The sequence below is a fragment of the Hylobates moloch genome, unplaced genomic scaffold (genome assembly GCF_009828535.3).
Source record: "Hylobates moloch isolate HMO894 unplaced genomic scaffold, HMol_V3 SCAFFOLD_12, whole genome shotgun sequence".
NCBI lineage: Eukaryota > Metazoa > Chordata > Mammalia > Primates > Hylobatidae > Hylobates > Hylobates moloch.
In genome coordinates this window covers 4,115,109-4,131,990 of record NW_026652287.1, presented here as the reverse complement: position 1 = coordinate 4,131,990, position 16,882 = coordinate 4,115,109, and the positions used below count along the sequence as shown (strand labels likewise).

At 47.1% G+C, this 16,882-nt stretch overlaps 1 protein-coding gene across 2 annotated transcripts in view; it reads left to right on the top strand.

Moving 5' to 3' along the window:
* TMEM132C (transmembrane protein 132C) overlaps nt 1–16,882 on the top strand; it is a 447,107-nt gene that overhangs the window by 418,073 nt on the left and 12,152 nt on the right. For both annotated transcript variants that reach the window (XM_032168291.2, XM_058425648.1), the window contains exon 6: nt 15,410–15,615. In XM_032168291.2, the coding sequence (XP_032024182.1) occupies nt 15,410–15,615 (206 nt within the window). The remainder of the gene's footprint in view (nt 1–15,409; nt 15,616–16,882) is intronic.

The window sequence follows — 16,882 nt, the reverse complement described above, 5'->3', positions numbered from 1 at the left end:
TTTGGTGGCAAAAGGCAGCAGCACCTTAAGAACATTCTTATGGTGGCTCCTAGGAGCACGAGTGGCCAGGCAAAGCCCTGCAAGCACATTTGGGGCCTTTGTGGACCTGACACCCACTAACATACTGTTTTACAGCTGTAGTCTTGACAGTCATAATCCTTCCATCAAAGCTATGATTTCCTCATTCTCTTCACGGATATTTACTGAGCACGTACCATGCTCTGGGGATACTACAGTCATGAACCAACTGCGCCAGAACCCCACTTTCACATATTTATCTGTAATAGCAGAGATAGAAAGTATATAAGTAAACAAACATAAAAGCAAGTTCATTTCAAATATTGTAGATGCTATGGAGAAAACCAAGAGGGTAATGGGATGAGGAGAGAATTCACAGGGCTAGTTCATGGTCAACCATCGTGGAAGCTTCTCTGGGGAGGTAGCATGTGAGCTGAGATCTAAATGCCAAGAGCTTGGGAAAGAGCTGTCGAAGCAGACAGAACAGCAAGTGCAAAGGCCCCGGGGTATGAACAGGCTTTGCATGTCCAAGGAACAAAAGAACAGCCAGGATGAAGGAGGAAGAAGAGGAAGAGAAAATGTTAAGATGGATGAAATAGGCAGGGCCAGGCTGTCCAAGGCCTTGGAGTCTGTGTTCAGAATTTTGTTTTACTCTCAGAGCAACATGACACTGCAGGGCATTCTGGTTTGGCGTTTAAGTAGATCACTCTACAAAGTATGAGGCAGGTACGACTCTAAGTCCTATTTTACAAATGAGGAAATTCAGGCCCAGAGAAGCTGAGTGACTGGCCCAAAGCCGCACAGCTGATTAGTAGCAGAGCCAGGATTCAAACTCAGCTCTCCCTGATCACCAAGCCCATATGGCCTCAGATTCCCAGCAGGCTCAGGCAAGTGTGGGAACATGCTGTCATCACAGACTGATATTAAGATTTACCTATAGCTGTGCTGCCCAGTATGGCAGCTACCAACCCTGTGTGGCTATTTAAATTAGTTAGAATGGAATAAAATGAAAATGTCAGCTCCTCAGTCACTCTAGCCACATCTCAGGTGCTCATTAGTCATGTGTGGCTGGTGTCTACCACACTGGACAGCACACATATAGGACGTTTCCATCATCACAGAAAGTTCTATGGGAAGCACAGAATCAAAACCTTTGACTGGTAGGAGCTATGCCACACATTCGTTCCTAGGAGAGGTTGATGGATCAACCTTTCTTGGCCTAGAACTGGCCAAAAAAGATCAGGTTGTTCCGACCCTCTGATTTAAGCTACAAATAATATCCTGTTCTAATAAAAGACTTTTACGGAACATGAGACCATTTATTGATGAGTCAGATTTTACTTAAGCCAAATAGGGCTCCATGTGGGTATGCTTAAATGGAAGGGGAAGTTTTTAAGTCCCAGGGACCTTGCAGCTGGTCTCTGCATTGATGAAAAGTTTCTGGTCAGGTTCACGAAGCACGGGATACAGTCCAGATTGAGACCCGGATATCCGGTTTGCCTCGGGGAAGATGAAGCTCTGGAAATCAGTTCTTCTGTGCTTGTTTTTTCTCCTGCCAGATCCTATCATTTCTGTCCCACTTTGACCCCTCTGCTAAAATGAATTTGAGAACCAGGGTTTGGTCTCAACAGCATTTTACGCCAACCCATCGTATCTTTATCAAGGAGCGTACAGTAGTTGAACAGTTCAGACCCTCAAATTGGCTTAACAAGTAAAGGAAGAAACTGTCTTTTCAATAAAAGGTCTAGGGCAGTGTTGGCTTCAGGCACAGGTGGATTCACAAGTCAATTTCTCTGCACCTCTCAGCTCTGCCTTCAACCGTGTAGATGCCTTCGCAGCCCCAGACGGAGTCCCCTGGAGGCTCCACACCTCCCCAGGTTCAAGTCCAGCGGAAATGAGACACTGCCGTCACTCAATCAGAAACCCTGGGGCTTTCTGTCATTGAGCCAGGCTGAGCCATGTGACCATCCCTGGACCAATCCTGTCGCCACAGGACTGTGATGGACACCACTTAACTGTGCGGCTGAGGCCAAGACCTCAACATATAGACTGGCCATGGGGATATGGGCAGGGTCCCCTGGAAATATTTTTTAAATGGTTGCAGAAAATAGGATAAGAGAAAAATATTAAATAGCAGCAAAAAATATTAAATAGCAAATGTGTATGTATCTGAGTTGAAACTCAGCCAGGCTGCTTGCTCTCAGTGTATTTTGAATTGTCTTCTTATAGTACTCAGCTTCCTCTTAGAGGATTAATCATGACCAGGCTTTGTGAGCCTAATGACAACATTTTTATGTTTTTCTTTTCTTTTTTTTTTTTTTGAGACAGAATCTTGCTCTGTCATCCAGACTGGAGTGCAGTGGCACAATCTTGGCTCACTGCAACATCCGCCTCCCGGGTTCAAGCAATTCTCCTGCCTCAACCTCCTGAGTAGCTGGGATTACAGGCATGAATCCCATGCCCAGCTAATTCTTTGCATTTTTAGTAGAGATGGGTTTCACCATGTTGACCAGGCTGGTCTCACACTCCTCTCAAGTGATCTGCCTGCCTCGGCCTCCAGAAGTGCTGGGATTACAGGTGTGAGCCACCACACCCATACTGTTTTTCATTTTTATACGTTTTTTTCTGCTTCTCCTCTTGTCCTCCTTGCTGAGAGGCTGGTGGAAAGAGTGGCACCAATGGGTCTGGGCTGGGGAAGATATCCAACAAAATTGCCACTTATATCTGAGAGGATGATTTTGGTTAACAGACCCAAACTGAATTAAGGGGGAAAACATCTAGGGGTTCCTATATCTGAACAGTAAGAGATTTCCTGGCTTCCAGGATGGCTGGATCCAAGGGCTCAAATGAAGTAATCAGTACTTTTATGTTATTTCCGACTTTCCGTCACCTGGCTCAGCATTCTTCATGCCGATCACAGTCTCTGACAAGTTGTCCTGTCCTACCATGGCTGCAGACAGCTACCAGACTGTATCTTTCTTTCTTTTTTTGAGACAGAGTCTCACCCTATCTCCCAGGCTGGAGTGCAGTGGCATGATCTTGGCTCACTGCAACCTCCACCTCCCGGGTTCAAGTGATTCTCCTGCCTCAGCCTCCTGAGTAGCTGGGACTACAGGTGAGCGCTACCACGCCCAGCTATTTTTTTTTTTTTTTTTTTTTTTGTATTTTTAGTAGAGACAGGGTTTCACCATGTTAGCCAGGCTGGTCTCAAACTCCTGACCTCAAGTGATCCACCCACCTTGGCCTCCCAAAGTGCTGGGATTACAAGTGTGAGCCACCGTGCCTGGCCCAGATGGTACCTTTACAGGTAGAAATCTAGCAGAAAAGAGCAGGTACCTTTTGCCTGGCCTGGCTTGAATCAAAATCCTGAGGTCTCCTCTGATTGCTCCCGCTTAGGTCCTGTGCTAACCCTTGAGCCAATCGCTGTGGCTAGGAATGAGAAGCTCTGATTGGCTTAGGCCATCCTCACATGATTTCACTCTTCTGGCTGGAGGCGGAGCTTCAGCCAAACCTCTGCACTGGAGTGGGGCAAGTGAATATCCCCAAAGAAACTAGGGCTGTGGCCACAGGGAGCTCCATGGGATGACAGTGGGGGCTCCTCTCCTCCACCCCCTTATTCTTTGTCACCTGATTGTTCCCTGTCCCAGCACTTCCACTCCATTTCTAATGTGGCCTGGGTCAGGGAAATAGCCCATTTCAGCCCCACCCATGAATGGATTTTCCTTGATGACATTCATCCAAGCAGTGGTTCCCGATCTAGCCAAGAGCGGAGAGGAATGGGAGAACCGGGTACTCTCTGCGCGTCTTCCAGCAAGGTCCTGCCCGTTGGTTCTCCTAGGAAGGCGTTGGTCCTGTATTGACTGTGAGAGGCCTCAGCACCGCTGGCGTGGCCGTTAACACTCTCTGTGTGTAGGAAGCTTCAGAAGAATGACTCCAAATCAGAAAACGGATGCAAGAAGAAAATATCAGACATGTAACGCTATTGAACCAGAGCATCGCCCGCCCCAGGTGGGAGTGGTGTGCATACACTCTGTCACCGTTTTCCAGAGCTGCCACAACACAGTGCCACAAACTGATGACTTAAACAACAGATATTTACGTTCTCACAGCTCTGGAGGCCAGAAGTCTGGAGTCAAGGTGTGGACAGGGCCACCCCTCCTCCGAGGCCTCCAGGGAACAATCCCAGGCAACGGCTGCTGGCGGACACCTTGCCTCTTCCAGCGTCTGGAACAGGGCATTCCTTCCTTGGTTTGTAGATGCATCACCGCATTCTCTGCCTGCATCTTCACATGGTCTCCTCCCTGTGCATCCGCCTCTGGGTTTTAGGGCTTCAGGATCTCGAGTGCCTTATTAAGGAGAAAGAAGACAGATGGTGCAGAGGGTGACCTGGGACAGGAGCTGCGGGAGAGAAACTGCACGCGTGGTGCGGTCAGATCTGATTAAGGCTGTCATCCTGGAAGCCTCTCCCCACTCTCCTCTTGGAACTCCCTTGTAAATACCCTTCTGGGGCTAATATGTTCTGTCTGCCCGGCCCTCTACAGAGTCCCATCTGCCAGGCCCGAGGTTTCTGCATGGCCACAGGCTTTCACTGTGTCCCTATTTGCGGGCACTGGGCTAATTCCCCTACTTGTAGGCTTTCTTATTTAATTCTCCTGATAAACCTGTGACCCTGCTCTCTCCGGCATGACACGCTCCGCCTACTTCTCTGACCTTGTACTGCCAACCTGCTTTCTCTTTCTAGAACAGGCCACAATTATTCCTACCTCCAGGCCCTCACGCAGCGTAAGTGAGAGGTTAAGTAGGCTCTTCTGGACCTGGATGGTTGCTTTCAAATCCAGCTCCAACTCTTGTTCGCTGTGAGACCTTGGACCAGTTATTTGATTTCTCTGTTCTTTGATTTCCTCACCTGCAAAATGGTTTGTGTGAAGATGAAAGGAATCCACACATATAAACTCTTAGAACAGAAACTAGCATACAGCAGACACTTAATAAATGTTGGTCGCCGGGCACGGTGGCTCACGCCTGTAATCCCAGCACTTTCGGAGGCCAAGGTGGGTGGATCACCTGAGGTCAGGAGTTCAAGACCAGCCTGATCAACATGGTGAAACCCCGTCTCTACTAAATACAAACTACTAGCCAGGCATGGTGGTGGATGCCTGTCATCCCAGGTACTTGGGAGGCTGAGCCAGGAGAAGCTCTTGAACCCGGGAGGAGGAGGTTGCAGTGAGCCAAGATTGCGCTATTACACTCCAGCCTGGGCAACAAGAGCAAAACGCTGTCTCAAATTAAATAAATAAATACATACATACATACATACATACATACATACATGTTGGTGCCTCTTATTGAATCTTTTCCTGGAACCCTCTTCCCCCATATCTCCGGCCTAAACGTCACCTCACGAGAGAGGTCTCTGCACCATTCTCAGTCATGTTTTCTTATTTTATTTTTATTGTAGCATTTACTGCTCACAATTATTTTCTTTTTACTTGTTATCATCTATTCTCACTCTGTAAATGAAATCCTGGTCTCTCCCACTCATTTCTGTATCTCCATGCCTAGAAACACCTAGCACATAGTAGGGGCACAGAAAGTATTGGTTGAAAGAAAGAATCCTAGTTTCATAGATGAGGAAAGTGAATCCTAAAGCAGTGCAAACTCTAGCACAACACAGATGCAAGCCTGTGTTCCTAACCACAACATTTGGATCCTACAAGGAAGTATGTCCTATTGTCAGAAAGTATGCCTCTCTCTGGTCCCTACTGCCCTGACCCGCAGTCCTGCCTGTCTTCTCCGCCCAAGTGGGGCGAGCAACCAGCCATCTCCCCTTCCTCCTCCCCAAGCCAGGCCAGGCAGCCCATTAGCGCTGCCAACCCCCCGCATGGACAGCAGTCCCGAACCGAGAACGATGGGAGATGTGTCCAAGTCTTGGCAGCGTTGTGCATCGTCAGCTGGATAAAGTGTGATTTATCACAGAACAAATTTCTGCCTGGCCATTTGAATTCTGCTTGGCCATCGTTTCACCGGGCAAGATGTAAAAGGGAGGGGAAGAGCATAGACATAGTCTCAGAAATATTGCTTAGCCCCGACTTTTCTCTGCCTTTTTCTTTTTCCTTCTCTTCCAGTGATGTCAAAGAAGTAGCTATAATGCACTTTAGTAATGAGAGAACTGCTTTAGTAATGAGAGAGACCTCCTTAAAATGTAAAACTTCAGCTCTGGCCACTGCAGGGGAAGAGCACACTGCACAGGAGATGCCAGATCAGCCAGAAGTTCCCTGGGGTGAGAACAGGTACAGGCAACGAGAGCAAAGGGATTCTAAACTGATGTCCCGAAGTCAGGTCCTGGTGAATGTCCTGAAATGGTGGCCCCTCCAGGACAAGAAGCTCTGACAGGAGTCTTCCCACATCCTGGGAAGCCTCCTAAATCTGGGATCAGGGCTCTGCCAATCCCTGCTTTCTTCTCAACTTTGCCAGTGTCCTCTGCCTAAAAAGGAGAGAAAATAGAATCAGATAAAAAGGTGAATGGGAGGTAAGGAAGAGAGGGGAAGCCGTGTAAAAGCCCGTGAGAGTTATAGTCAGGATCGGCCACATCCCATCTCTTAGCAGAATGAATCTGTCAGCAAGTCTTTGTAACAGACAACTCCAGCGTTTGGTTGTTCAAGACGATTGCAATGTATTCTTGCTTATGGGTTTGCAGGTAAGCGGGGCTCGGCTAGACAGCTCAGCCTAAGGCGTGAGCTCTGCTGGGTTTGGTCTCTCGCTGCCACTGGGCTGTGGTCGGCTTCTTGTTCCTTGTGTTCCATTCTGGGGCCCAGGCTGAGAGACTGTATTAATAGTTACATTGGAGGAAGTAGCTGTTAATGCTATTAATGGTCAAGTTCCAAAGACTAGCAGAAGTACACATTTCCTAAGTCCAAGCTTGGACTGGTCCAAGCATGGCTGTCACTTCTGTTCATATTTTCCTGGCCAAAGCCGAGTCCAACATCAATGGGGAGAGGAAGTAGACCCTGTCCATGACGGAGGAGAAGGCGGGCCTCCCTGAGTGCAGAGCCAGCTCGGTGTCGTGGCTGAGAGCAGACCTCTAGGGTTGGCTGGCTGCGTTTAAGTCCTGACTGATGACTACCAGCTGTGTGAGCACGGGCAAGGTATATCACCTGTCCATGCCTTGGTTTTCTCATTTGCAATATGGATATGATAAATATAATAGTGCCCTCCTGTGTTTATGGTGTGGACTCAGAGAGATGATCCATGTGGGCCTCTTAGAATGGTGCCTGGATAACTGTGGCCAGTCAATGAATGTTTGCTGTTGTTATAAAGTAAGCAATCACTGATAAAAGTCCATCTCTTCCTGTGTGTGCATGCATGTGTGTGTGCATGCGTGTATGTGCATTCGTGTGTGTGTGCATGCGTGTGTGTGTGCGTGCATGTGTATGTGCATGTGGGTGTGCATGCATGTGTATGTGCATGTGGGTGTGCATGCGTGTATGTGCATTCACGTGTGTGTGCATGTGCGTGTGTGTGCGTGCATGTGTATGTGCATGTGGGTGTGCATGCCTGTGTGTGTGCATGCATGTGTGCATGTGTGCGCATGTGTGCATATGTATGTGATAGGTGGGTAGTGTTACCCCTGAGTTTCCCCTGAGCATAGGGAGTGTTCAGTGACCCAGATACCTGAGCACCTTTCCCTGCCAAGGCCACACGTGGTGGTTACCTTGGCAACATTCTACCCCGTTGATGCTGAGACCAGCTCTGGCCATTTAATGCTCCATAGATTTGGGAGGCAAAGGAGGGAGAATTGCTTAAGCCCATTAGTCGGAGACCAACCTGGGAAACATGGCAAGACCCCATCTCTTTAAAAAATATATATTTTTTAATTAACTGGGCATGGTGGTGTGTGCCTGTAGTCCCAGCTACTTAGGAGGCTGAGAAAAGAGGAATGCTTGAGCCCAGGAGTTTGAAGTTGTAGTGAGCTATGACTGCACTAATGCACTCCAGCCTGGACAGCAGAGCAAGACCCTGTCTCTGTTGAAAAAGACAACACTGTCTAGGCCAAATGTGATGGGAGGCCACCAGTTTGCAAGCTCTGATTCATTCATTCATTCTTCAACACATACTTATTGAGCATCCGCTGTGTGTCAGGTGTTAGGCCCTAGGGATACAAGAGTAAACAAAACAGACAAAAATCTCCGCCATCCTAGAGTTCAGGTTCTCATGAGGGAGGATACATAATAACCAAAGCGAGCAGGTAAAATCTACAGCGCAGTGCATCAGATGGCAGTAAGCAATCTAGAGAGAGGAAGCAAGGAATAGGGAAGGGAGGTTCAGGGGAGTTGCCATTTAAAATGGAAATGTCAGGCTGGACATGGTAGCTCACATCTGTAATCCCAGGACTTTAGAAGGCCAAGGTGGGTGGATTACTTGAGGCCAAGGGTTTGAGACCAGCCTGGCCAACACAGTGAAACCTCATCTTTACTGAAAAAAAAAAAAGTACAAAAATTAGACGGGCATGGTAGTGCATGCCTGTAGTCCCAGCTACCCAGAGGCTGAGGAAGGGGAATCGCTTAAACCCGAGAGGCAGAGGTTGCAGTGAGCCGAGATGGTGCCATTGCATTCCAGCCTAGGTGACAGAGCAAGACTCTGTCTCAAAAAAAAAGGAAATGTCAGAGAAAGAATCTTTGAGAAGTTGACATTTGAGCAAAGCAGGGATTCTCAGCCTCGGTGCTATTGACATCTGGGGTATCTGGGGTGGGTCAATTCTTTGTCGTGGGGGACTGGCCTAGGCACTGTAAGATGTTGAGCGCCATCCCTATCCTCCATCCCCATGACACTGGTCGCAAATCTATCCTCCCATTTATTACAATCAAGATGCCCAGAGATGCTCAAATGCCACCTGGGGGACAAAATTGCCCAGGTTGAGATCCACCAGATTAAAGAGCTGAAGGACATGAAGAACAAATCAGGCAGACGAGTAGGGGAGGAGCCTTCAGGCAAAGAGAACAGCACGCGCAAAGGCCCTGTGGCAGGTGTGCACCGGCGTGTTCAGGAAGCAGCAGGGAGGCCAGTGGCTGGGTCGAGTGAACAGTGTGAAACCCACGGAAGATGCACAGGGAAGAAAACCAGGCACATCGGAGAGGAACTTGTACATCATTTAAGGATTTTTCCAGAGCTGAAAAGGAGATATTATTTAAACATTTTCCAACAGTAGCCCTAGATTCAGAGGCAACTGTTGAGAAGAGGCCCCTGGGCTGCAAGGACTCTGTTTCCAAACAAGCTCACAGTCTGAGGTTCCAGGAAGACATGAGTTTGGAGGATGCAGACCAACCCACTGCCTACCTCTAAGCCCTGGCATGCTTTCCCCGCTCACACTGTTTTCCCTTAACCCTACCCGCCCCTTCGATCAGCAGTCCTCAGGTTCCAGGTTTGTGTGGACCATCTGTTCCCTGCCTAGACTTGGAAAGAGAGAGCCTTGCCGAGTGGCCCCCGGGGGTTGGGATGAGGAAATGTGGGCAGAGCCACTTGAGGAGAGGTTCCGGACTGCCACTGGCCCCTTGCCACGAGCATGCCACAGTTGCTGGACAGCGGCCTCTCTCAGCACCTGCCTTTCCCCTGCCCACCTGCCCATAGGAATGCAAATGACTCGAACAGCCACATGGCAGGAAGGACGACTTCAGCCAAGGCGATAATCCCAGTATCAACATGGCTGAAACAGTCCAGTCAAATCTTGAACCAACGCTCATTGACAGTTCTCACTCCACCTCTCCATCTTGGATGAGCCGCGACCATGGCGCTCCTCGGTTTTCTCATCTAAAAAATAGGATCATAACTGCTGTCCATAGCTCTAGAAAAACTGAGTATGAAAACAATAGGCAAAGAAGGAAAAAATGAGATTAAAAAAAGCAAAACAAAAAGAAAACAGGATGGACAAATAGATGGCACAAATAATATGGTAGAAATAAATCCAAGTAAAACATCCATTGTGACTCACATGAATGTGCTGAAAGTTCCAGCAAAAGAACAATGAATTATAGAGAAAACATTCTAAAAGAAAAATCATTGTAAGTGTTTATTCTTACAAAGCATCTAGAACATCCAGGATACAGAAGGCTCCAGAAAGGCTGAAAGTAAAAGAGAGAAAAAGACAAATCAAGCAAATAATAACTAGAAGAAACCTGGTGGCCTAGGAAGAGTAGGCAAAATTGATTTTATGGTAAAAATAAAGCCTTAAAAAATGTTTTTAAAAAATTGGGTTTCTTTTCTCTTTTCATTTCTTTGCTGGAGTTCAGTGGTGCAATCTCAGCTCACCGTCACCTCTGCCTCCTAGGTTCAAGCGATTCTCCTGCCTCAGCCTCCTGAGTAGCTGGGATTACAGGCGTGCACCACCATGCCTGGCTAGTTGGGGTTTTTTTTGTTTTTTTTTGTTTTGTATTATTAGTAGAGACAGGGTTTCACCATGTTGGCCAGGCTGGTCTCAAACTCCTGATCTCAAGTGATCTGCCCACCTCAGCCTCCCAAAGTGTTGGGATTACAGGCGTGAGCCACCGCGCCTGGCCTTCTTTTGTTTTCTTTTTTAATTTTTTATTTTATTGTAAACTGACAGATTATAGTGGTATGTATTTATGCAGTACTAAGTGATATGATGTGTGAATACAATGTATTCTTTATATAGTGATTACATCAAGCTAAGCAGCATATTCATCATCTCAAATACTTAACTTTTTGTGGTGAGAACATTCAAAATTTTCTCTCAGCAATTTTGAAATGTACAGTATGCTATTATTAACTATATTTATCATATCGTGCAATAAAACACTTGAGCTCAAAGAAAAAGAAAGAAAATGACGTGAAAGCACCTTGCAGATGTGAAGCAGGATTGTCACCATGTACGAGCATTTCATTCATATTAACGGAGCAGGTCCACAAACTTCGGTGTACAAGAAATGTACACTTGATTTTCCTGTATCTGAACTTCATTCAAGCACAGCCTCAGTGCCCTGAATGCACAAAAACCATACTAGGAGTTTGATTTTTGAATGTAAGTTTGAAATGTTAATTAGAGACCCAAGTGGAGACGTGGAAGAAGCAGGTGGATATCCAGAGACAGGAGTTTCGGAGTTGTCAGCACAGAGATGCACTTGCAAGCATCATAACTAAACGATTACTATCATGAGCGGGATGTAGAGGGTGCAAGGAGTAGGTCTCACAGTGGTACCCAGAGCAGCAGCAACAACAGCATCTGCAGCCGCTGGTTACAAATGCCCATGTGGGTCCCCACCCCAGACCTGCTGAATCTGAGACAGACACAGCAGTCTATGCCAACAGGCCCTCCCTGAGGCTCGCTCAAGTCTGAGAACCAGCCTGGCTAGATGACGATTCAGGCCAGGCTCCCATGGGACATCCATGGCCGACCGGCAGATGCCTCTGCCTTCCCCTTGGAAAGTGACCACCAGGCTCTTCCTAGGAGGCAGGTACAGACTCAGGAAGGTGCCAAAGCCTGGGTGATAACGGAATATGGCAACTGACCGTATGCGGCTCCACCAAGCCTCACGTGACCCCACCGCCCCTGGGTCCTCACAGACAGACACTGATTTCTGGGCCATGGCTACTACGCATTCTGCCCGCATAGTTTAAATAGAGTGAGTGGAGCTCAGTGGGCAGTTTTCTCAATGGGCAGCTCATGCACAATGACAGATGAAAAGCAGTCTGAGAAACAAAGCCCAGGGACTAAAGTGACTCCCGTGGGGTTTTGGTTCCTTTTTGTAGATGAGTGGGCTCACTTTTTCATATGATGGTTCTCACTGCTGGCCACTTAGGAGATGATTAATGCATCCTGAGATGTCCCCAGAAATTTATGACACCTTCAGGAATAGCAGTGACGATGGCTCTATCATGCACGGCTACTTCATACCCTTGGCATTGCTCTTAATTATTTATATATTCGGGAGCGGCCAGGTTTCCTCCCACCAGAGCTCAGAAAGGTAATAAATGAGAAAAGTCAATGGTCTGTAAATTACAACATTGATTAAAGAAGTGATTACTGATATAACTCTTGCTCGGCTGTTATGCTAATGCCTTGCCAGATCCAGGACAGCGTTTACCCGCTAATGACAAGCCTGGGATGGCAACTAAAATTGCCTTCCTTCTTTATTCAGCATGTAAACATTTTTAAACCACTCTTGACTATGAATGAGAAGATCCATCCATGTGTTCCCGTCCCAACTGCTCCCTGCCACTGTCCCCAGCAGATGGAGCAAATTCTCTCAGCCCAGCCCTCACCAGCTGCCTCTCCAAACAGAAGTGCAAGTTGAAGATGAAAATTGAGCCCAGAGTAGCCATCCATGGTTCCCGGAAGCTGGGGAAAGAGAGGGTGATCAGATTATAAGAGTTCTTTACTCAGCACTGGATGTTATTTTGCAGAGGCCACAGACCCCCCAGAAGGAGACTCTGTTCTTTCCAACCTACATGATCTAGACAGAAGACCGATCAGCAAATCAGCAATTATAGCTTAGTATGCTAAGTGCTATGTGAGGGGGTTCCAAGTGACTTCATTAACTCTGAAATGTTCCACTAAACTGTATGTGTGTGCATTTCTCTAGCAAGAATTAGCTTTATGTGTATTCTCAAAAGAGTGAATGACCCAAGAAAGATTAGGAAACACTGGCTGAGCACTTTCTAGAAACTTGTATTAACTTCTTGTGTTTTTGTGACTTTTGGCTCCATCTCATCTCAGTCTCTCACTGCATCTTCCATCAACCCCAAGATCCTTGATGACTGTCCTGAAGCAGGCATCCCCATGAAGGGAAGGCCCTGCTCATCCATCCCTCTGTCCATCTGTCTGTGTATCAGTGTATGCCTCCATCCATCAGTTCATCTGTCTATCCATCTGTCCAGCTATCTACCCATTTATCCACCAGCAATTCACCTGTCCATCCATCCATCTATCCATCCATCCATGCATCCGCCCATCTGTCTGTCCATCAATGTGTGCATCTGTCTGTTCACCTGTCCATCAATCTATCGACCTAGTCACCCATTTATCCACCAGCCATTCACTTGTCCACCCATCCATTCATGTGTCTGTCCATCAGTGTGTGCATCCACCCATCAGTTCATCTGTCTATCATCTATCCAGCTATCTACCCATTTGTCCACCACCCATTCACCTGTCCACCCATCCATTCATGTGTCTGTCCATCAGTGTGTGCATCCACCCATCAGTTCATCTGTCTATCCATCTATCCAGCTATCTACCCATTTGTCCATCACCCATTCACCTGTCCATCCATCCATTCATGTGTCTGTCCATCAGTGTGTGCATGCATCCATCAGCTCATCTGTCTATCCATCTATCCAGCTATCTACCCATTTGTCCACCACCCATTCACCTGTCCAGCCATCCATCCGTTCATCCATTCCTCCATCTGTTCATCTGTCTATGCATCAGTGTGTGCATTCATCCGTCTGTTCATCTGTCTATCCATCTATCCAGCTATCTACCCATTTGTCCACCACCCATTCACCTGTCCATGCATCCATCCGTTCATCCATTCCTCCATCTGTCTATGCATCAGTGTGTGCATTCATCCATCTGTTCATCTATCCAGCTATCTACCCATTTGTCCACCACCCATTCACCTTTCCATGCATCCATCCGTTCATCCATTCCTCCATCTGTCCATCTGTCTATGCATCAGTGTGTGCATTCATCCATCTGTTCATCTATCCATCTATCCAGCTGTCTACCCATTTGTCCACCACCCATTCACCTGTCCATGCATCCATCCGTTCATCCATTCCTCCATCTTTCCATCTGTCTATGCATCAGTGTGTGCATTCATCCATCTGTTCATCTGTCTATCCATCTATCCATCCATCCATGCAATATCCATTTCACTGAGCTCCTGCTTCATAAGCAGCTGGTGTAAGGAACCCAGAGGTGAAGAATGAACAAGATGTGCTTTTTGCCTTCAAAGCTTTCTTAGTTTAAGAGGTGATATGGACACATGGGACCAATTTAAATCACATCTGATAAGCTTGGCTATTCAACAGGGGTCCTATTGTTTCTTTATAACACAACTTGGTTTCTATTTTCAGTTTTCAATTCATCAGGGTGGCAGAAACAGAATACCAGTCTAATTTCCAGGGGACTTAACTATTGCCAAGGCCTTGGGGAAGGGCACATCTTGTCTTATAGTCTTCTGTTCACGGTTCCTAGGGGACATTTTTTACCGGTCACAGTCTGCACAGGTTACCTCTTCAATGGCCCCTCATTGTTGTCCATGTTGCCCCTTCCTGCTTGCTTGAGAACACAGGTATCATTCTGCTGGTTCCTTGCTACGTTGGGAATGCCCATTGGGCTGGTAGATAGAGTCATATTTGAATGAATACTCTTGGAACACAAAAGCCAAATAATTGCAAGCTTTTTTTTTTTAGTCTGTGTGTTTATTTTTCTTTCTGCTCTGTCTCATCCCTTTCCTGAGACAGCAATCTGCCAGAAAGGGGAAAAGGAAAGGGAGGCACATAGGGAAAGGGAACACAGGTTGGTAGTCCCTAATGTGATCTGCCATTCACATAATGAACACGTATTATATAAACAATCCCACGGGGTCATAGAAGACATGTCCCAGGGACCCCTGAGCTGGGGTAGGTCAGGCAAATAGGGATGGGAAGGTGCTCCCAGGCACAGGGACCAGCCTTGCCAAAGCCTGGGGACCATGAAGAACCTGCATCAGGCCTGCATGTGCATGCAGGAGAGAGACCTCAGAATTAGTGAGAATCATGCTGGAGAGGAAGGCACTACAGGCCCTTTGCATCCTTGGAGGCTGGATGGGGTGGGTTGTGGGTGCAGCTTACTTTCTGAGAAGACACACCTGCCCAGGGTGTGAAAACCTCTAGTGCTCACATCAAATCACTCAGCCCACCCAGATTTCAGCTATAGCTGCAGTTCTATACAAGTTCAAGTTCACTTTTTGATTGCAGTCTCACCTCAATCTGCTTTCTATTTTCTGTTCCAGGCGGGGGAAACCCTCAACCAGTAGGAATAAGAGATGGTAGCTAAAAATATTCCCTCCTCTTACTCCTCAGGTGGACAATTCTAGATACTTTTCATGAAGCCTCTGAAAACCAAGTCCATGGTCCCTGTAACAGCCTAAAAAGTGCACCTTCCTATTAGGTTTTCTTCTTTCTCTGTCTTCCTCATCTGCTCCTTCACCCCTGCTCCCTGGGGTCACCTCCCAATTAAACTGAGTGCACCAAATCCTTGTCTCAGGCTCTGCATTAGGAGAAACCAGAATTAAGCATTTGGGCTTTGCAAGATAATAGGAAAAACAAAAACAGGTTGGTCTCCAAGGCCCCGTGAACTTCTCCTCCATCCTTTCTCCCTCTGTCTTTGCAGGTGTCTGACCGCTGCGACTACATCTTTGTCAATGGCAAAGAGATCAAAGGAAAGATGGATGCGGTGGTGAACTTCACATACCAGTACCTGAGCGCCCCCCTGCTTGTCACCGTGTGGGTGCCCCGGCTGCCCCTGCAGATCGAGGTCTCTGACACGGAGCTCAGCCAGATAAAGGGCTGGAGGGTCCCCATTGTGACCAATAAGAGGTGAGCCTCGGATGGGGAGATGCCCTAGGGCCATAACAACAACTTTATTTACTGACCTTAACACTAAAGGACCCAGTGCTTAAGAGATGCTGGTATTATTTCAGCAGTTGAATCTCCCCAAGGCTCCCAGATAACCCAGCCAGGCCCAAAATCTGCTAAACAGCAGGTTTGTGTCAAACCCAGGTTGTCTGCACTCTACACTGGGGCTTATATGAGGCTGTCTCTTGAAAGTGGCTCTCCCAAAATGACACGATGGAGTTAATACATTTTTTTAGCATCTTGGTTACCAGGCAATTTGAAGTTTGGTTTATTTCCTCCAAAAAAAGTCAGTCCTTTCCTGTGCTTTATGCATATCTATAAGCTTGAAATGTTCTGTGCAGATCAAATTATTGGATAAAATTTAATTGTGTTTCTAATGGATGCTGGACTATTTGCCAAAAGCCTCTAATTTATTTGAGATTCCAGACTGTCTGTCACATGTAAGAGTATGGGGCCTTGTTTTCTCAGCCCTGTGACCCCCGGATTAGCAGACATTAGCTAAGTGAAGGTGTTCCTGAGTTTGCAGCTTCCTGCCTGGAATGCTCCGCCCCAGACCATCAGGGCTCTTTTCCTGACAGTCCCCCAGGCACCAGGGCCTTTCTCATAAGGGAGAGCGTCTCAAGAACAGTAAGTAGGACAGTGAGATGCGGAATCCGTCTCTACAAGGAGAAGCTGAAGGCATTTGGCCCGATGGGGGAGGACAGCCGTGAATCTACCCAGTCCTTCAGATGAGTCTGTGGTCATGAGTGGCCAAGATAATGAGTTTGTTCCACATCCCTGAGGGGGAAGAATTGAGACTCCCTGGGCTCCAATCCAATCTCTGCCACTAATTAGCTTTGTGAGTGTGGGCAAGCTACCTAACCTCTCTGTGCCTTAGTTTCCTCGTCTGTTCATGAGAATAATTATGAGTTTGCCTCATAGTGTTATGAGATTAAAAGAGTTCATACATGTGGAAGCATAAAATGGGACCTGCCACATCTCAAGTGTGTAAGACAGCTCTGTCCAATAGGACTTTCTACAGTGGTGGAATGTTCTAGAACCCTTCTGTCCAATATGGCCGTCCCTAGCACAAGTAGCTGTGGAGTGCCTGGACAGTAGCCAGTGTGATGAGGAGGTTCAATTTTTTATTTAATTTTTATTTATTTAAATTAACATTTAGGGCTGGGTGTGATAGTTCATGACTGTAATCCCAGCACTTTGGGAGGCCAAGGTGGGAGAATCACTTGAG